Raw genomic sequence first — 22,474 nt, forward strand, 5'->3', positions numbered from 1 at the left:
GATTACTATTGCTCTAATATTATGTGGTTGATTATTAATGCTATATGTTTTCTTTCCATTAATGATTGATTCCATAGTTATGCTTTATAATTGTATGGATGGATTAAGGGGAGTGTTGTGCTGAAGACCATATTTATCTTTCTTAAATGTGTTGTTGTGTTTTTGGTAAAAAATGTTAATGAGGGACATTGTTAGTGACTATTACATTGTCCAGATGCAATTCCAGTTTAGTTGGCATCTTTTCGTAGCACTTTCTTGAGTTAAAACGTGGAAAAATTAAGTCAAACAAGGGTTTTATGAAGACTTTCAATGTGTTCGAAGTTTTTTTATTTGAAGGGATTTGATTTCCCAAAAATATTACTCTGAGAAGATCTTTCTACTAATTTTATTTCATATTGAAGACTTTATCGAGTTAAATTTAAGAAGATAGAGAGCAAATAAATATTCACATTACTTATAATTTTGCAAGCCAATATCTATAAATTTAAGAAGCTTGTTAAAGTTTATGCACGAGATTGTGAGCACTTATCTTGTTTGTGTGAGAAACCTATTCTAGTACATTATTGAAAAACAATTGTTTAGTTTGTAACTAAACTTTCAAGGTGAAAGTCTTAGTGGGGAGAGTGGTCTAGATTATGTATAGGAGTGAGATTGTAATTTGGTGAGCGAGTTGACTTTAAGTCATGTCTTGTACAAGTAGATTTATAGTGGATTCTTCTTTGAACGAAACCTCATAGACTTAGGAAGTTTTCGAACAATGTAACCAAAATTTTGTGTCCATCTTGTATTTTCACTCTATTAATTAGTAAGTTCATTTACAACTGAATATGCATCAAGAATACAAAATTAACAAACACTCAATATAATTTTAAGAAGGGAAAGTCCCAAAATCATACAGGAACTATGATGCAATTTGCAATGTTATACATGAACTTTAATTTTGTGCAATTTTGAACATGATACTTTGATTTGATTCAATTTTTTTGATCAAAGAACTAACATTATTATCGATATAACATCATTTTACATTTACATATTACATACACAAATAATTATACTTATTCAATATAAAAATAAATTGACATATTCATTTCTTTAGATGTGTAGAATTGAATCAAAATCAAAGTTTTATGTATATATTTGAATTAAAATAAAAAATTTAATATGTATAATTGCACAAAAACAAAATTCTTGTATTAAATTACACTTTAAATCAAAATTCTTGTATAATTTTAATATTTATCCGTTTAGAAACACAAAATCTTTCAAATGAAAATAAAAGCAAAGCAAAGCAAAAAAAAAAAACCCACTTTATGGAAACATCAACAATTCAACTTGGAATAGATTCGAGTGTCAAATTAAAAGTATGAACTATGAAGAGGGAAAATGTAATGAGGTGGACATAATTTGATATAAGGAGTGAATGAACCAAATTATGTACCTTTATAGAAAATATATTTTTTCCTTTATTCTAGAAAAATTTATTACGGTTTACATTTTCTTGACCTAATGAGAAGAACAATATATTTTAGACATAAGAATTTGAGTTCAATCCTGTGAAAAATAAAATGTCAATAATGGCAATGTATCGCAAATAAAAGAAAGAAAAATAGAACACATAGAATTTTACGTGAAAACCTTTTCGGAAAAAAATCACGAGCAGAGAAGAAGAAAATTCACTATGTCTAATTCGAATGATACAAGAGGAGAGACGATTACATCTATTTACAGGTTTAAAACCTTATTCTAATCAAAGTCAAATAGAAGTAATGCAGTAAGGTTAAAACACCTTATTCTAATCAACATCAAATAGAGGAAGTAAACTTTGACCCTCAGCCTTTGCCCTCGTAAATCCCCTATCTTGCCACTTATATTTATTTTAATAAGAATTTGAGTCACACAACTTCTAACGGATCCTAATAGACTTCTTTAATTCTTTTATAATATATATATATATATATGATGAGATTGAGATTTTAAAACTTTAATGTTTTAAATTTAATTGTTACTATAAATAAATATAATGTGTGAGTTCTTTTTCATAAACTTTAATTTATTTATTATAAATTTAAATTTTGCTATTTGTGGTTCAAATATATTCAATTTGTAATCGGTTATATTTTATATTGTTTTGATTCAAATTATAATTATTCAAATATGCATTATTAAACCTTTAAACTCCTTTAGAATAATCATTCATATCAAATATACAAATCCTTGAATACTTATCAAATATACAAATAATTTGAGTTCAAGCAATCATGCCAAAAGACAATCTTTATAGGGATTTCAAATTTATTGGCACGAGGTTCAAAATTTTATCTTTATATTTGTAAAATTCTTCCTTGATTATAATTGTTTAATTTTTTTAAGTTCAGATATCGATATACCTTCCCTGCCTTATCAAATCTCGATAATTATATTAATTTCTTTAAATATGTATATTGAATCATTATTAAAAATTCATGTATACATACAAATTACAATTTAAATTATATGTATATAATTATACTAAATCAAAATTCATATATTAAATTATATATTAAAATAAAATTTATGTATAAATTTAATATTCATCCCTACTTAAATGATATTATGTTCCACCTTCCGCTTGTTAATGGGAGAGAATTTTTTTTTAATTAAAAACGTATCTAATTATCAAATTATCTATGGGCGTAAATTATCTATGATCCAAATTATTATTTGATAATTAAAATGATTTTTATTTTTAAATATTTAATGAATTATATTTTTAGTGAGATAAATCTCAAAATTACACCTAAACTTTGATTTAATATATAATTTGATATATATAGACTTTATTTTGATGTAATTATACACATGAAACTTTGATTTTGATTCAAATTGTACACATTTAAAGAAATAACTACATCAATTTATTTATATATTAAATAAATTTAAATATTTTTGTAAGTGTTATGTAAATGTAAAATGATTTTATATTGATGATTGTGTTAGTGACTTGTGAAAATTAAATCAAATGAAAATTTTATGTACAAAATTATAAAAAATCGAAGTTTATTTATAAAATTGAGATTTATCACTATTTATAGTTTAAGGATTAAGTTTAATTGAAAACAAATTTAAAAATTAAAATAAATAAATTTCTTGATCCAATTCATAAACAAATTTAAGTCTCACATAGTGAATAAAGCCTTGGCAATATAGGTAAAGAGATTTTGAGTATTTATATTGAGTTTATTCCAATTTTAATTAATCGGGCATATATTATTTATAAATTGTATTACACGTGTAAACTCCATAAAAAAATATAAGCCTTGTATGTTTTATGAGTAAATTATATTTAATGTTACCAAACTATTAGAAAGTTTATGTTTTGGTTACTCAATTTCATAAATTACAAAATGGTCACTAAGCTATTCGAAAGTTTTTATTAAAATCACTGGACTATTAAAATCAATGTTGTATGGTATTTTCTGTTTGCATTATTTATACCAATCGAAAGCTCACCTTCTTTTTTCTTCTATAGTTCAATTTTTTTCATAAAACAACTTTGAACGTCATGAATTTGCGAACAAAAATTAAAATAACTTCTTCTTTGATCTCTAACACTTACAGTCAAAGTGACTCAAATCTAAAATATATTCTTCTACTCATCAATAAGTATTGATCTGTAATACCAATTGTCGAATTATTATTTGGAACTCGCTAGCAGACTTACAAAAATAACACTTAATAGTCTAATGATTTAAATAAATCTTTTTAAATAATTCATAGATTAATATATGACCATTTTGTAACATTGAGGGAAAAATAAATTTATTAATGATTTAGTCACATTTGCTAGTTTAACGGTTTCGGCGTAAATAAGAAGCAGAGCCCGCGCGGGCTGAATACGTTTTGAACAGGAGCGCGTACGTCAATTTCACACTAAATCTCGCCCAAAATTTTGTTTTTGTTGACTTCTTTTGACTCCATTCTTCCAGTTTCTCTCCAACCTTTTCATACGGGCCAATATTTCCTTTATTTGGATTAAATTTGAGTACTATTATTTAATTTTAAATTAAACAAATTATTAGTAAGATATTTGAATCATTAAATATTTGAATTTAGTAAATAAAATAAAATTAAAAATAAAGATATAATTGTTACAAATTCATAATATCAATATTGGTGTAATCTTCGAGTCTCAATATCTTGTGAACACGGTATTCGAAAATTTAGAAAAATTAAATAAAAAAATTAGAGTTACAATTAATTTTTTTGAAGTACAGATATATCGTGTGCCATAATCTAATAAGATAATCTTGTTGAAGATGATGATGATGTATGAATCATGTTTGCAATATATGAATCATATGATAATGCGATAGTCAGGCTTGATGACATTTAGAATGTCAAAAATGTTTACTCTTGTAGCTTTGCAATACGAAACTCTGGCCTCGACCTACGAATTGATCAATAGTTTCATAGCATTGTTGAAAAATTTATGTACGTTCGATAGTTATATTGAGGTAGGAATACAATCTGAATTTGAAATAAATATTTTCTTTGGTATATGGAAGAAACCCTAAATTTGAAATAAATATTTTTTTCAATCTAGACTAAGATAATATAGTTTAAAATATTGTTTAATTAGTAAAATTCATTTTTATTAAAATGTTATAATGAAAAACAAAATAATAATATAAAATATTCTTCAACTTTTTTTTGAAAATTTAACGACAAGTAATTTTCAAATTCGACCAATTGAGTATTAGAAATATTGAAGAGAGATAGAATTCATTCATATCATCAACAATACCGAGTCTGTGAATTTATACACAGCTCATCAGAGAAGCTAACTAACAGACTCTAACAGAATGAGTAACAAAGATAATAACTATATTGCTAATTGCCTAACTGATCCTTATTACTATGCAACTGCTCAAAACACGTTCTGTCTAACATTCCCCCTGCAAAGGCTTGATAGAAAGAACCAGCCGCAGTGACAACCATACGATCTCAACAACATGTAAAGGTTTCCACAGTTAAAGGTTTGGTCAGCACATCAACAACTTGATCACTCCTAAGGATATGATTAACCTGTAATTCTCTGTGAAGCATTTTTTCTCAAACAAAGTGCATGCCAAGCTCTACATGCTTGACTTTGGCATGAAGGATTAGATTCCTGGCCAAAGACACTACGCTGGAATTGTCACACCAGATTGTAGGTATGCCAAAAACTATTATGCCAATCTCATCAATTAACAGGCGATACCAAGTTAATTTAGTAGCAGCATTCGCTAGACTTCTATACTCTACCTCGGTGGTGGAGCAAGACACAACATCTTGTTTCTTTGAAGACCATCCAATGAGATTATTGTTGTAATACCCCAAACCCGGTCTAGACGTTATGACCGAATACGGGAGTGTTACATGGAGGGGTTTTGAAAACAGTGTTATTTCTATAAAGCTTTGTATAGTTGTTTGATAAATCATCCAAGTTTAATAACCATTAATGAAAGCGTTATTTAATTAATTCATTTGTCAAAACACAATTTACAGCGGAAGTCTCGGAAGTCTTAGAAACCATTATATTTTGGAAATCCAGTTCGTATTTTCGAAAAAACCTTTATTTTCGTAAAACCATGATTCTAGTCAAACGTCGCAATAAAAGTTAAAATGCATCCAAAACCAAAATAAAAATCAAATAGTCTAGAGAGTCCAATAATTACAAAACCCTCAGAAAATAATCCTTAAATTAAATAAAAACCATTATCTAAAACAGCTCATGAACTTGTGGTCACTGTGAGATTCCGTCGCATTGGTCTACCTAAATCTGTAGATTACCTGAACAAAGCAAACAAACAGATGTGAATTTTCGTAAACTCAGTGTGTAACCCAATAGAAATAGACATGCAACATACACAGATTTCATGAGTAGTCGGATACAGATTCGGACCTAAGTCCATAATAGATACAGTTATTATAATCGGATAAACAGAACAGATATAGTGATCCTACCCCTATTCTCTACACACCATCTCTGACCATCCCATCAACTATGTAAGGTTAAAAACACTCACCCATACCTACACACCAAATAGTGTCGATGCGACACATTACAGATAATATGCAGTCAAGCTGCCAGAAAATAGGTAGAGTGTCACCGTACAAATCACTTCCTTCATATATACAAACCCACCCCAATCACAGATATAGAATACAGATACAAAAATAATAGATTTTGTCATGCTTAACATGCTTGTATACAGATAACATGCATACTTAAACAGTACAGTCAGACATACATTTAATATCCTATTAAGAACAATCTATCAGATTATCATAGAACACAAAATAGGGTTTGGCTAGCCCTGACCGACCCTATGGTAGGCCCACAGTAGATCGGAACGACTCTTGCGACCCTAGGGAAAATTCAGAATTATGGGCCCACATGTCCGTGTAGACCCACATGGTCTGGCCTATAACCCACACACCCGTGTGCCCACGCGACCACACTCACACCATCACACGGCCGTGTCCTTCGCACAGCCATGCCTTCGTCAACCACACGGTCAGGCATACGCCCGTATGGCGTCGATAGTATGCTTTTTTGGCTTTCGCCAAGGCTCAATTTTTCTTGTTTAGGGTACACACCTGGTTCATATTTGTTGCGAAAACAATCTCAAGACTCCTGAAACCTAAGAAACAACATTCCAACAACAAGTTTAGCAGCCCATTCACGAATTCCCCAACTAAACTGAACAATGCGCAAACACTTACCACTGACAAATACGACCACTCGCACAATTAGACCGTTAAAGCAAAAATCAATGCTTCACCTATGCAATAGATTGTAGAAAATTAAATTCCCTAACCACACTACTATGCTAATTTAAAAAGAAAGAGAACAATGAAGACGAAACATCAAACTTACCAAAATTGATGGAAACTACCGGGATAACAAATCAAATGTTAGGGACAACCAATTGACGAACGAAGTAGAGGAAAGAACAGAAAAAGAAAAACCATAGAGAGGAGGAAGAAAGGGGGAAAATTAATGTCAAAAACAAATGAAACTTGGGAAGAGAGAGAAAACAATAAAAATGTTACAAAAAAATAGAAAAATAAAAGATATGACAACATATCCCCTATTTTTCTTCTTCTAACTCACAACTATCTCAGAATTTTAGCTCTATCGAAACTCTATTAGTCAACCGAGCAAAAATTAACATCTATGCTTATGTAGGGACTCGAATACGAGACCACCAACGCACTAACCCATTTACCACTCGAACCAGCAGGCTCATTCTAATATGAATTAACAGACAATTTTATATAAACCTACGCAGCAAGGATAAGGCTTGGATCCAAAATAACAAAATTTTTCCAAAAGTGAAAATTGAACCCAAGACCTCACACACACACCAGAACACTTAACCACTAAAGTAAATACACATTTATGTCAATTTTTACAAAACAGACTTAAAAATATTTAAGGCGTTACAATTGCCAAGGTAAATACAGAAGCCAAAGGTGGATTTGCAATCTTCAAGAGAGCTTGCCCAGTTCATGTCGGAGAAACTAGTTAACTTTATAATATGGTTGATATACCAGTCCATAATCAATCATGCCTTGAATGTATCATAGATTTCTCTTAATAACAGTCCAGTGGATATCATGAGGCAAGTGCATGTATTCACTAACCTTGTTGACAAAATGATATATTTGGTCAAGTTAGACACATATATTGCAAGCTACCAACAACCTGCCGATACATGGTTCTGTTCTGAAGAAGAGATCTAATTAAAAAACTAAAGGTGGAAGAACTAACTATAGGGGTATTCACTGGCTTGGCATTTTTCATGTGAGCACAATTAAGCAAATTACGAGCATACTTTTGTTGAGACAAATACAAGCAATCTCCACTCCAAGTAACCTCAAGCCCCAGAAAATACCTGAGCTTGCTTAGATCTTTTAAGGCAAACTTCTGATCCAGACTTTGAACCACATCTTCAAGCTTGGAACAAGAATCACTTGTTATTATTATATTATCTACGTATATAAGAATAAACAGATTGCTTGTTGAAGTATGTTTGAAGAATAGTGATGCATCTACTTTTGAAGACTAAAATAAAAATCTTGAGTTAGATATCCATGTAGTTTCTCAAACCAAGCTCTTGAAGCTTGTTTGATCCTATATATGGCTTTATTCAATCTATAAGTGAGGGGGTCCCGTCAGCACTGAGAACATCAAAACCAAAAAGTTGTTTCATATAGATATCCTCAACTAATTCAACATTTAAGAATGTATTTTACAGCCACCTGATGTAGCTTCCATTTACAGGACACAACTAAGGCCAAAATTGTATGAACAGTGTTAAATTTTACAACTGGGTTGAATGTTTCATGGTAATCCAGCCCGGGAGCTTGTGAAAATTCTTGAGCTACCAGTCGAAGTTTATTATGAACGATACTACCATCCAGGTTTTTCTTGACTTTAAATAGCCACTTACAACCCACGAGTGCTCGATCAAGCAACGCTGGCACTAGCTCCCATGTATTGTTCCTAACTAAAGCATATAGCACATCATGAACCACCACCTGTCATGACGAAATGGCCATGGCCTCATGAATATCAACTGGTGTGTCTAAGCTAACAATGGCCATACACACATTTGGCTTGTATATGCCTACTTTACTTTGTGTCACCACGGGATGGAAGTTGTGAACGACAACACTTTGGTCAATCCGTTCTAGAACAGGAGAAAGGAAATTTTGAATAGTGGCTACACTTGGCAGATCATTACCAGCTGAAGAAGACAGAGTATCTTGAGCCTAAACTTCAAACAAGACCGGACCCTACTGCAAATCGAGGAGAGGCTGAATTAGCAGTGGCTGACGACAAGGAACACCTGGATGGCACTTGCACAGCTAGGTTATTACTAATATCTGGAACCAGAATTGGAAGTGTAGTCACTGTGTTTAAAACCTCTGATGAAGTAGTGGGGGTGGAATGAGAGAACTTGGCATAGGGAAAGACATTTTCATTGAAACGCACATGCCAAGAGATATACACGCGCCTTGTCAGATCCAAGCATTTATACCCTCTATGATTAAGAGCATACCCCCAAAAAATACAATGTGCGTTGAATCTTGTGACGGTTATATGGACGTAAAAACGGGTAACACAGGCACCCAAAGACCCTGAACAATCTATAATCTGTTGTTAGCCAAAAAGCTTCTTAATGGTGAGACCCTATTCAACACTTTTGTAGGTATCATATGGATAAGGTGAATTGTTGTATAGAATACATCCATCCAAAACGACAGTAGCAAAGATGCTTGGGCTAGTAGCACTATACCTGTTTCCACAATTTGTTGCTATCGACATTCCACTAATCTATTTTTTTGAAAGTATACGGGCAAGACACATGGTGAGTTATGCTCGACTGTTTAAGGTATGAATCGAATCCCCTAAACACTCTACCACCATCAGTTTATAATTGTTTGAGCCTGACTCCCATTTGCAACTCAACTTGTGTCTTGAAGGTCAATTTGGCCCTCCTCTTTGCTTTTTGTTCCAATTTAGTCGTTTTTGTATGATTTTGAATTTCAGCACCTCAATTTCATTCCTGATAAGAAAAAATGAAATTTTAATAGAATCTTATTCGATAATTAACCAAAAATAAATTCATGAAAAACACAAATTTATCTTGCTATCAACGACATAATAATCTTTCTCAGTATTTGAATCAAATGCTTACTTTCATTCTTTTATGGGATTACAAACTCATTTAGATTATCTACTAAAGTAATGTGTCTTTCTTGCAATGTAAACGTTCTTACAATGCCACTTATCTTCAGTTTGAACTTAAACAATCAATGAGCTAATATTTACTTGTCACAATTTTGCTATGCATGCAAAATATAAAAGACATAATAGTGAAATATGAAATTAACTTTATTTATTTATTCATCGTTCAAATAAATAGAAAATAGTTATATGTTTACTACAATATGGGCACATTTCTCAACAAGAAAACCAATCTCAAAATGACGCGAGTAAGGCCCAAAGTATGTGTAATTAGATGACCATGATGAGTGCTAGCAAAAGCCAATTCAAGCCAGCGACCCACGTGAGAATTTGACCCATGGAAAGAAGAGCCCATACTCCCAATTACCGAATTAGAATTTATGCTTGTATTCTCATCACCGTTGGCATTATACTTGTAAAAACATCGAGGAGAAGATGACTGAATTTACCACAGATCTAGCACTACAATCACGTTCTACCACCAAATCGACCTCGTTCACAACCACGAAATGATCCAGTCGTTCGTTGTAACCGAGACACCTAAGACGATAGTTGTTCAAAATATGATAGGAGAGCTAGTGAAGAAACCTTGTTGGCTTCAGCTAGATTGGTTAAGAATGTGCCATATGATAGTTGGGTTTACTATCTAGCTTCAGCATCAAGAAAAGTCGTAGTAATATTGTGCAAGTCAAATGGCACACGACTTTTCGTAATAATTGACACAATGTGATCAAATTCTAGAGGAAGGCCATTGAAAATCTTCGATTTTTGTTCTTCCAGAGATACATGATGGCCACACCCAGGTAATGAATCACATAGATGCTTAATCTATGCTGGATATGCCGATATAGAAAGACTTTTTTTCTTAATGTGATGGAAAAGAGATCGATACCTCATGGCTTTGGTGGTGGTTTGAGTTCTAAGAATTTGCAATAGTACTTCCTACAACTCAGCTCAAAAGAGGATCTCCCAATTAATCGGTTGTACAACGACAAACTTACGGTAAAAAGAAGCCAGGCTGACAACGTCGAGTCTTGTTATTCATATTGAACATATGTCAAATTTTTAACAGAAACACCGTCTTCACTAACAGTCAACTGTGACGGCACGACAATTGTACCCTCAATAAACAGTAGTAACCAATGAGTCTTGAACACAAGTAGCACATGCTGCTTCCATGCTAAGAAATTGCTATCATCAACAAGCATAGCAACTTTCTGAAAAGCGAAAGCCACTAGATTGAAGAACTTTTCAGTTGCTACTTTGGTGGAGCCAATAATTGACTCCATTGTTGTCACAACATTCAAATACACTCTAATACCATATTAGAAAGATTGAAGAGAGATAGAAATCATTCATATCATCAGCAATACAGAGACTGCGAATTTATACACACAGCTCATCAGAGAAGCTAACTAACAGACTTTATCAGAACGAGTAATAAAGATAACAACTATATTGCCAATTACCTAATTGATCCTCATCACTATGCAACTGCTCAGCAGACGTTCTATCTAACATTGAGTTAGTTTTGGGGGAAAATAGTATTTTAACATTTAAATTTATATTTACTTTCAAAAAATTTAATAAATAAAATCAGTTAAATAACTAATAATATATAAATAAATATATAGTGGTGAAATATAAATAAATCAGTGACTAAAACCTACAATGAAAATGTTTATTGGATGAAAAAGTAAGATTGTAAATAAAATTAACGATTCGGTTCTTATTCATTTATTAAGTTAAATAAATTAACAAAAATAATATTTTAAGATTAATTTTTAAGAAAATTGAACATAAATATTATTTAATTCATTTATGTTCATTTATGCCCGTTTCAAACTCATTTAATAATTTAAAGTTAGTTTAAAGCTTATTTATTATTCAATCATTGTATAATTAATAATATTATTATTGTTTGTGTACAAATTTTATGTATAATATAATTATTAAAAATTATATTTGATTGTTTTATATCTAAAAAATAAGATACATGTTTATTGCTTGTTTGTTTATTCGTTGTTTATTCACATTGCTTATAAATTAATTTAACTTAAATGAATAAACCTAAACATTCATAATTTTAAAATTGAACAAATCATTATTAAGAAAAATCATACTAAAAACACAAAAAATATTTTTTTGAATAATCCCATTATAAATTCTAATCATATATGTTTTTTTATAGAAATCACAATGCCTAAAATTACTCATAGTTCCTCTCAACTCATAAATAAAATAATAATGCGCATCAGCGCACTCAAACACATATCCTTCTGCATTGACAGCAATAATCATACTAATTAAACTAAAACTTAATCGACAAAATCAAAATATATTTAAAGTTACTATAAAACAAATTTAGATAGAAATCACATATATTAAACCCCCAAAAAATAAAACAAAAAAAACTGTGACAAACAAAAATCAGTCTTTTTAGTGCATTGAATGTGAAACAATAATTCTCATATATCATTTTCCACAATTCAGAACCGTGTCCAATAAGGTAAGATGTTCCAGCTAAAGAACATAAATCCAATTCTTTTTTCTTGAATTGTCAATAAATCGGTTCCAGCTAAATAAAAATTTTTATTGTTTTCTAATTTTTATTTTCTAAAAATCATTTTTAAAATTTTCAACCAAACACATATTCAATACTTTCAATTTTACAATACCACACTTGAGGACAACTGACCTGTCACTCGACCAACCAAATGAGCGGGCAACCACCCATACTGTTGGTGATATGGCACTACCAAGTACGGGACGTTCCCCTATAAATACCTTAAAAAACGATGAAGAATGGCACTACCAATCACTTACCCTTCCTTACTTCCTAGCTACCTTCATTTTACTATCCTTTTATTCCGACTTTTCGCTTATTTAAATGAATCAATCTCCTTGTCACCAATCCACCACTTTCTCCTCTTATTTCTTTCCCTTATTGAACATATGTATCAACAATTCTCTTTAAATTTTGCGTTGTTTAATTTCTTTTAGTAATGCATGAATTAAATTAATATTTTCACTTTTCTTTTCTATGACCTCCAATTTTATAGGTACAACTCAATATAAGTTTCGTACAAAATTAGAACATGACCATATAATACAAACACAACACTAAAAAGAAACACAAATATTTACCAAAATCATTATAATGAAAATTATTACAAGGAAATTATTAAGTCTTTGATTAGATTGATACTATCAATTAATTGGACACCAAAATTAAATTAAAAAAGATTTAAAAATCATTTAAAAACAAATTTCTTTTCAGAAAAAAAAGTGTTCTAGGTTTAAGTTTATTATTACTATAAAAGTATTTTTTTAAAAATATTTTTATGTAAAATTTAAAAAAAATTAATTAAAAAAATAAATCTAAAAATATATAGATAGTGAGACTCAAGCCTAATTTTCTGTGTACGCTCATTTTTTGGGCCTAACATTTTTGCTCAAACCTTCCTAAATTTCAGACGAACCTTCGAGCCTAGACGTGTAGCTCGACCCATGAATAGGACTACTCAAACTTAAGACATAAATGTTCTCAAAACATTAAACTTACCATTTCAACTAAAATTTTATTTTTTTAGATAATTATTTTCAATATAAAATAACTTAAATAAAATAATAATATAAAAATACAAATACATAATGTTAATACATTAATTGCTAAATCTTAGAAATACCTCTGGTTGAGTTGTATCCTTAGAAAGACCTCAAGAATATATGTCTCACTCAACAAAATAGTCAAGCATTTTCATTCAATGTGCTTTATGCATAAAAGGAAAAAAAAAAGTTGATGAACAATAAATGGAAAAAAAGAAAAATTTAAGGACGAATTTGCCTTTTAGGTGGTCAATTAGTTCGTCATGGAGACGGCATATACAGTTATGTTGCTGAAATATTCTAAGTGAAATGACGATGTAATTTCATAAATTTGAGAATTTTAATTTGATATAATGATTTATTTGATTCTTTAATTTTAAAAAAAAAATTATTTTAGTTATTTATTTAATTTTTTATTCTTTTTAATTTTTAAATTTATTTTTTTGGTTATATTATCTTAAAATAAATGGAAAAGTTGATTTTTTTTAACTTTGTTGACATTGCATACATACAATTGCCACATGAATGATACTGTGAGCATTTAATTAAATTATTAAAAAGTTAAAATTTAGAAAAATTATAAAAAATATTTTTAAAAATTTAAAATCATTAAAATCATTAAAATTTCTAAAAAGTATATAAATTTTTTAATATTTTTAAATTTTAAAAAATTAATTAAATGTTGACGTGTCATTTACGTGGCAATCATCGTGTATGTCATGTTAGCAAAGTTAACTGATAATACTCTAAAATAACGTGTTTTTATATATTAATCATGTGTTTATTTTGAGCTTGAGCCTACTAATTTGAGCTATTTATGTCTTTTTATCTTTTAGGGACTAAATTGGAGGTGAAAAGTAAATTCAACGGAAAAGCGTCAATTTGGAAATTAAATGGGCCAATATGCAACGTGAGACAAATATGGTGCCAAAAGTGCGAACATGGAAGGCACAAGGACTTAAAAGCAAATAGAAGAGATTTTATTTTGGAAGACTCTATTTTATTTTATTCTATTAGGATAATTAATATTAAGATAATTATTAGGATTATTCAAATTTAGGATTTTATTTTAATTATCTTTGTTTATCTTTAATTAAATGTATTTATCTTTTTAGAATTTAAGTTCAATTAGACTATCTCCCTAGCACTATAAATAGGGGGTGAAGTGACTCTATTTAGGGCATCTTTTTCTGTAAACACTCTCCCTAAAAGTCTTTTGTTCTTTCATATTTCTTTTCAATAAAATTTCTTTTTCCATATTTTTATTTATTTGTTTTCCCTCCATTATCATGAGCCACTAAAAAACCCTTCTAGCCAAAAGCTGTCAATATTTCCCCAAAAAGGGTTCTTGAGACCTAGAATCCGTACTTAGCCTTCTAGCCAAGTATTCATCGTTTCTCCGCACTACGGGCTGACGCTTCCGTCCATGGCCCTTAAGAAGTAAGCTTTTCAGCATATGCAAAGGCGGCCGCTTTGTATGTTTTGGAAGGACTGCATAGCCAGTTCGTTAACTTACTGCGTTAGAGGTTGGCGAGCCAAAGAGACAAAATGGCGTGGGATTCGCCATTGAGAAGCGTTGATCTAGCATAGATTACTGGCTAGAGTCAGGTTCCCTAAAAATCGTAAGTCTAATCTTTGGACCTGGTGGTCGTAGGCGTCCTCTTCCACTATAACTGGCTTACTCGAGTCGAGAAGGATCATCCAAAAGCCAAGGATTGAGCCCAAGGCGGAATGAGACAACCGGAGGCTGGAACTTTCCCATAAGAATTTCTTTTCACTTAAAACTCTCTTTATTATTTTTATTATTTTCGTAATCATAATTTTAGTAAACTTTAAATTCTGTTTTTATTTTATTTTCTCTTCCAAAATCAATTCTTAAATTCTGTTTTTTTTTCCAAGAGCACAGGTTTTCTTGGGCACGATTCTGCCCAGGATTTCGAGAAACAAGCATTCGTATAATCCGGTCCCTGAGGATTCGACCCTACTTCCCCTTTACTGTTCTTTTTCTATTATTATTATTATTTTACAGGGAATAGGTTATTTTTGGCGATCTCAACGACCGCATCAAATTTTGGTGCCGCTGCCGGGGATCGGTAACATACTAATCTTGTTTTTCTTTGTTTTCTATGACTAGATCTGCTCCAGGTACTTTTGCGTTCGACTCAGAAATCGAAAAGACTGCGAAAGCTAATCGAAAGGAAACAAAACTAAGGAAAAAGCAGTCAACGGTAGTTGGAACTCAAAGCAATCCACCGCCAGAAATTAGAATCGACGATGAAGTAGAGTCTAGGGTTAACGAAAACCCTACTCAAACGTTAGAAAGTAAAGAAGAAGAAGTCGATTCCCCTGAAGAAGTGCTGAACACTATGGTTAACGAAAACCCTAATTTAACACCTCAACTTATGGCTCAGACAATTCGGCAACTGGCCGAAGCGTCGACAGAACAATCGCCACTATGCATCGCGTATCCTACTATGGATACTGATTTTGAATTAAAGTCAGGCTTGATTCAGCTACTGCCAACTTTCCGTGGGTTACAAAATGAAAACCCCCACAAGCATTTAAAAGAATTCCATATGGTTTGTTTGAGTATGAAACCTCAGGAGGTAACTGAGGATCAAATTAAATTGCGCGCTTTCCCTATTTCCCTAGCAGATTCAGCCAGTGAATGGTTATTTTATTTACCTCCTGGATCCATTACAACTTGGGTTGATCTATCTCGTTTATTCCTTAACAGGTTTTTCCCTGCATCACGAGCGGCTGAGTTAAGAAGAGAAATCGTGGGCATAAGGCAAAAAGACACAGAGACTCTATACGACTATTGGGAGCGATTTAAGAAGTTGTGTGCAAGTTGCCCACAACACGGTATAACGGAACAGTCTTTGCTCCAGTACTTTTATGAAGGCTTGAAACCCATGGAGATGAATATGGTAGATGCCGCGAGTGGAGGAACGTTAGTCAACATGAATCCACAACAAGCAAGAGACTTAATCTCCATAATGGCTGTGAATTCCCAGCAATTTCGAGCCAATCCTGAACCCTCTAGAAGGGTTCACCAGCTAAGTAATTCTACCATTGAAGATAGACTTGATAGACTTACTAATATTGTGAATTCCCTTGTTACAGAAAAATCGAAACCAACCCGAGTATGTGGAATATGTGCTACACCTGAACATACGACTGATGCGTGCCCTAGTCTGTGTGACGATTCTATGGCCCATTTAGATGCTGTGGAAAATTTTCCTAGGCCACCACAAAGACGATACGACCCTTACGCCAATACCTACAACCCAGGATGGAGGGACCACCCTAATTTTAGTTATGGGGCTAATCCACGATATAACCAACCATACCAAAATCGAACCCCACAACAGTCGCAAGATTCAGGTAATTCTTTAGAAACTTTGGTCAATAAATTAGCAACTAATGTCCTTGATTTTCAACAGCAAACTCTCAATTTCCAAAGAGAAATGAAGGGTTTTCAGCAGAAAACTGAAGCATCCATAAGGGAGTTGACCACATCAATTGAGAAATTAAACTCTCAAGGGAAACTGTCATCACAAACAGAACCAAACCCGAGGTAGAATGCGAATGCAGTAACGTTATGAAGCGGAAAGATCCTAGAACCAGTTCCTGGAAAGAATCTTGGTCAAGAAATCGCCCAAAAAACTCCAGGAAATGACGAACAGATCCGAGCGAAATCCTCACTGCCGAAAATCCAACCTCCATTCCCAGGACGATTAAATCAGTGTCGAAAAAGTAAGGAAGACAAGGAGATCCTCGAAACATTCAGAAATGTTGAGATCAACTTACCACTGTTAGATGCCATTAGACAGATTTCGCGGTATGACAAGTTCCTCAAAGAACTTTGCACCAACAAACGAAAACTAACAGGTAATGAAAAGGTAAGTGTTGGTGAGAATGTTTCCGCAGTTCTACAGCAAAAAATACCGGTTAAATGCAAAGATAGGGGTATGTTCGCTATTCCATGCTGTGATCTAGGGGCCTCAATAAATGTAATACCTTATTCTATTTATGAATCACTTAACGCGGGTTTTTTTGACAAAGACAGGTGTTATTATTCAATTGACAGACAGGTCTATTGTGCATCCCGAAGGAGTCCTCGAGGACGTCTTGGTAAAAGTTAATGAACTTATTTTCCCTGTAGATTTTTACGTAATTAAGATGGAGGAGGACAACACTGCTGGATCTTCAGACCTCCTGTTGGGCCGACCCTTCCTTAGTACTGCTAGCACCAAGATCGATGTCTGAAGCGACACTCTTACGATGGAATTTGATGGGGAGATCGTGAAATTCAATGTTTACGATGTCATTAGCCATCCAAGCGAAATCTTGAGCGTAAACCGCGTCAACCTGATTGACTCATTAGTGGACGAGACTTTTGAGTCAACTTATGAAGACAAATCTGAATATAGATATGATGATTATGAATTTGTTAAGACATTATTATCACCATCAGAAACTAAACTTCTACCTTCTGTTGTGCAGGCTCCAGATTTGGAATTGAAACCATTTTCCGTGCATCTCAAGTATGCATTTTTAGGAAAATGTAATACCTTATCCATTATAATTTCAAATAAACTCTCTAAACCCAAGGAGGAAAGTTTGATCCAGGTACTAAAGAGTCATAAGGAGGCGATTGGCTGGACCATTGCTGACTTGAAGGGGATAAGCCCCTTGACATGCACCCACAAGATTTACTTGGAGGAGAACACGAAACCAAGGAGAGAGGCACAAAGACGCTTAAACCCGAATATGATGGAGGTGGTGAAAAAAGAAATAATTAAGCTACTAGATGCTGACATCATTTTCCCCATTTCTGACAGCAGATGGGTAAGTCCGGTACAAGTCGTGCCCAAAAAAACGGGCGTGACAGTAAAGAAAAATGCTGAGGGCGACTTAGTACAGGTCCGAGTGCAGAACAGGTGGCGTGTCTGCATCGATTACAGGAAGTTGAATGCTTATACTAGAAAAGATCATTTCCCTCTTCCTTTTATAGATCAAATGCTTGAACGTTTAGCTGGTAAAACTTACTTTTGTTGTCTTGATGGATATTCAGGTTTCTTCTAGATCCCTGTTGCGCCAAAAGACCAGGAAAAGACCACTTTTACATGCCCGTTCGGCACGTTTGCATACAGGAGGATGCCATTTGGACTTTGCAACGCACCAGCTACCTTCCAGAGATGCATGATGAGTATATTTTCTGAATATGTAGAAAAAATTATTGAAGTTTTTATGGATGATTTTACCGTGTATGGAAATTGTTTTACTGAATGCCGTGAAAACCTTACGATAATTTTGAACAGGTGCATGGAATTTAATCTTGTCTTGAACTATGAAAAGTGTCATTTTATGGTAGACAAAGGTTTGATTCTAGGTCATATAGTCTCGTCTAAGGGAATTGAGGTTGATAAGGCCAAAATTGACATTACAAATTCTTTGCCATATCCCTCTATTGTTAGAGAGATACGTTCTTTTCTTGGCCATGCAGGATTTTATAGGCGTTTTATAAAAAACTTCTCAAAAATAGCTGAACCATTGTGCGAGCTGTTGCAGAAAGACAAAAAATTTGAGTTTGACTCAAAATGCAAGGAGGCTTTTGATACACTTAAGCAAAAGTTGGTAATCGCCCCTATAGTACAAGCACCAGACTGGAACTATCCCTTTGAAATTATGTACGATGCAAGCGAACGTAGCGTGGGAGCCGTATTGGGACAAAAGATAGCGAAAGAGCCTCATGTCATCTGTTACGCCTCAAAGACCCTAGATGTTGCACAAAGTAACTACACAACCACAGAAAAAGAACTTTTAGCTATTGTGTTTGCTTTAGAAAAATTTTGATCATATTTACTAGGATCTAAGGTGATTATTTTTTCTGACCATGCAGCTCTTAGGTACTTAATCGCAAAGAAGGAAGCAAAGCCAAGGCTCATTAGGTGGATTTTACTGCTCCAAGAATTTGACATCGAGATTCGTGACAAAAAGGGGTGTGAAAACCTGGTGGTCGACCACTTGAGTAGGATAAAAACTCTATTTGATGATGATCCCATAAAGGATGAGTTCCCCGACGAAAGCTTATTCTCAACCGAGGCTTACTATCTGTGGTATGCAGACATAGTTAATCTCTTAACCACGGGATCGCTGCCCACTGAGTTAGCTCAATCCGTAAAAAACAAACTTAGACGCGAAGCTTGGAATTACATATGGGACGATCCATACTTGTGGAAACATTGCTCAGATAAGATAATACGACGATGTGCTCCAGAAACTGAGGTAACCTCTATCCTTACTTTTTGTCACACAGAAGCTTGTGGAGGTCACTTTGGCCCTAAGTGGACAGCTCACAAGGTATTGGAGTGTGGGCTATATTGGCCTACAATCTTTCACGACGCGTTTAACTTCTGTAAGTCTTGCGATAAATGTCAGCATACAGGTAATATCACTAGACGAAATCAAATGCCCCTGTCCCCGATTCATGTATGTGAGATTTTTGATGTATAGGGCATTGATTTCATGGGCCCCTTTATTTTTTCGTTTGGAAACGTATATATACTTCTTGCAGTAGACTATGTTTCTAAGTAGATAGAAGCAAAGCCTACTCACAATGATAATGCTAATACTGTTGTGGAATTTCTAAAACGAACTATTTTTTCTAGGTTTGGAACACCTCGAGCTTTGATCAGTGATCGTGGTACCCACTTTTGCAATAAGGTCATGGAGGCACTATTATCAAAATATGGGGTTCATCATCGTATAGCAACAACCTACCATCCCCAAACGAACGGCCTAGCAGAGGTTTCAAACAGGGAGATCAAGTCAATTTTGGAAAAAACGGTTCGACCCAACCGTAAGGATTAGAGTCTTCGGCTCAATGACGCGCTTTGGGCCTATCAGACGGCGTATAAGGGACAAATTGGCATGACCCCGTATCGACTTGTTTTTGCCAAAGCATGTCATCTACCAGTAGAGTTGGAGCATAAAGCTTATTGGGCTATTCAACAATGTAACATGGAGTAAAAGCCCGCAGGGAAGGCAAGGAAATTGGACATTCAAGAATTGGAGGAAATTCGCAATGATGCTTACGAGAATGCTCGAATTTATAAGGACAAAACAAATATGTTTCATGACAAAAATATAGCTCAGAAGCATTTCTCAGTAGGATAAAGAGTTTTGCTTTATAACTCCGTATTAAAGCTATTCCCAGGTAAGCTTCGATCTCGGTGGCAAGGACCTTTTATTGTGACTGAAGTATTTACAAATGGCGCAGTTGAAATAGAGAGTGAAGAATCAGGAAAGCGGTTCACAGTCAATGGTCAACGGCTGAAGCCATTTTACGAGAATTTCCAGGCCCACACGGTCGAGAAAATTCAATTAGAACCACCATAAAACCGTTCAAGGCGTCGAGCTAACGACGTTAAACAAGCGCTTGTTGGGAGGCAACCCAATCTTTCTTTTTATTTTTATTTATTTATTTATTTATTTATTTATTTTTATTTTATTTTAGTTAAATATTAATAAATTTCTCTTCTTCCATCTAGGTGAAATGAAGCGAAAATAAGAAGAAAAAAAAAGATAGAAAGTGTGCACCAAAACAACCCTATCCATGCTGCCAAACAGTTCTATTTCAGTCCAGAATGCCATATCTCTGCAGCCAAACAGTCCTATTCCAGCCTTAGAATCCCCAAAACCTGCAGCCAAACACCCCTTTTCAGCAAATAAAACCCCCAAACCTTACATTTTTTCCCCCAAATTTCTCCATAACCGCCGACTCCTTTCTCCTCCACCACCCACCGCCGATTTCTTAGTGACCATGGTGAGAACCCGAAACCGAACCAACATTGCACACGTCACCCACCCCGTCTCCACCTCTTGCCGCTTCGCCATCTTCTTCTCCACCGTGTGCGCCAACTGACGGTAACTACATAGGGAGTTTTTCTAAACTTTTTTTTCTCCACCTATTTGTTCTCCTTTTACTTTCACATCGAGGACTATGTGTTTTAAGTGGGGGGGGCATTCTTCGTTGTTACTGTTATTATCTGCTATTTTTGCTGTCATATTGTTGTTGCTGTTGTTTTGTGCTCGTTTCTGCCTATTTATTTTAAGAATATCCTGCTGCTTTTCATGCCAAAGATTTTACCAGGAATTGCCTACTGTTTGACTTTCATGCATGATTCTTACCTTCTAAGGAAGTTATGATTTTTCCCATAATTGATTCCACTCCACTGTTTTATTTTTATTAGGCTAAAAATAATTGTGATTAATAGGGTTAATTCTATCTTGCTTTTCGTAAAATTGATCAAGTTTAATATAAAGTGAACACTTAAAATGATTGCATGCTTAATTAATGTTCATGGCTATTAGGTGATTATTGAAACTTATTTTTGACACTTAAATTTTTTTCTTTCCTGAATTCTCAAGAATTTTAAATATCGTTTAATTTTTAATAAATGTTTTCCATGGTTATGAGTACAGCTTATATCGTAACTGACTGAGTAACCGGGGTAGGGTGCTTGGGTTGTCATTCTACTTCTTGTCAAAAGGTTGTGTGACGTGATAAGTAAAATTCCGCTAGTCGAGGTTATGAGTATGGCTCAAATCGTGACTGACTGAGTAACCGGGGTAGGGTGCTTGGGTTGTCATTCTACTTCGTGTCAAAAGGTTGTGTGACGTGTTGGGTAAAACTCCGCTAACCGAAAATAAATAATTTTAGGAGTATGTTGGGCTGAGTAACCGGGGTGGGGTGCTTGGGTTGTCATTTCTCTTCGCGTCAAAAGGTTTAATATATTCCTAAGTAAATAAATAATAATAAAATTTAAAAAAATAAAAAAAAATCAAAAAAGGAAAAAAAAGAAGAAAAAAATAAGTACTAATAAAGTTGCACTTCGGGGACTAAAGGAGGAAATAATTAAGGTGTCTTAGTAGGTTTGGTAATTTACCTAAATGGCATAACTCAAGTCGATCTTAATTTTTGTGTGAAATAATTGGAATACTTTTTCTGTTTTACTTAAAGCAAGCTTAGAGGTCTCTTTATTTTTCATATGCGTTTTTAACTAATTTTTA

General features: G+C 33.4%; 1 protein-coding gene across 1 annotated transcript; it reads left to right on the forward strand.

Annotated features, from left to right (window-relative positions):
• The first annotated feature begins 16,308 nt into the window (after positions 1–16,308).
• LOC121218551 (uncharacterized) lies at positions 16,309–17,665 on the forward strand. The gene is made up of 3 exons (XM_041095929.1): positions 16,309–16,780; positions 17,018–17,365; positions 17,466–17,665. The coding sequence occupies exons 1-3, from the start codon at positions 16,309–16,311 to the stop codon at positions 17,663–17,665; spliced, it is 1,020 nt and encodes a 339-aa protein (XP_040951863.1).
• The last annotated feature ends 4,809 nt before the right edge of the window (positions 17,666–22,474 follow it).

The sequence above is a fragment of the Gossypium hirsutum genome, chromosome A01 (assembly GCF_007990345.1).
Source record: "Gossypium hirsutum isolate 1008001.06 chromosome A01, Gossypium_hirsutum_v2.1, whole genome shotgun sequence".
NCBI lineage: Eukaryota > Viridiplantae > Streptophyta > Magnoliopsida > Malvales > Malvaceae > Gossypium > Gossypium hirsutum.

What these genes read in the sequence shown, in the direction of transcription:
- LOC121218551 (XM_041095929.1), top strand. Translation starts at nt 16,309, where the DNA reads ATGGAGATGAATATGGTAGATGCCGCGAGTGGAGGAACGTTAGTCAAC. An exon ending in ACAACAGTCGCAAGATTCAG is followed by an intron (nt 16,781 to 17,017) that starts GTAATTCTTTAG and finishes GAAAGATCCTAG; the next exon opens with AACCAGTTCCTGGAAAGAAT. An exon ending in GGTTAAATGCAAAGATAGGG is followed by an intron (nt 17,366 to 17,465) that starts GTATGTTCGCTA and finishes TGACAAAGACAG; the next exon opens with GTGTTATTATTCAATTGACA.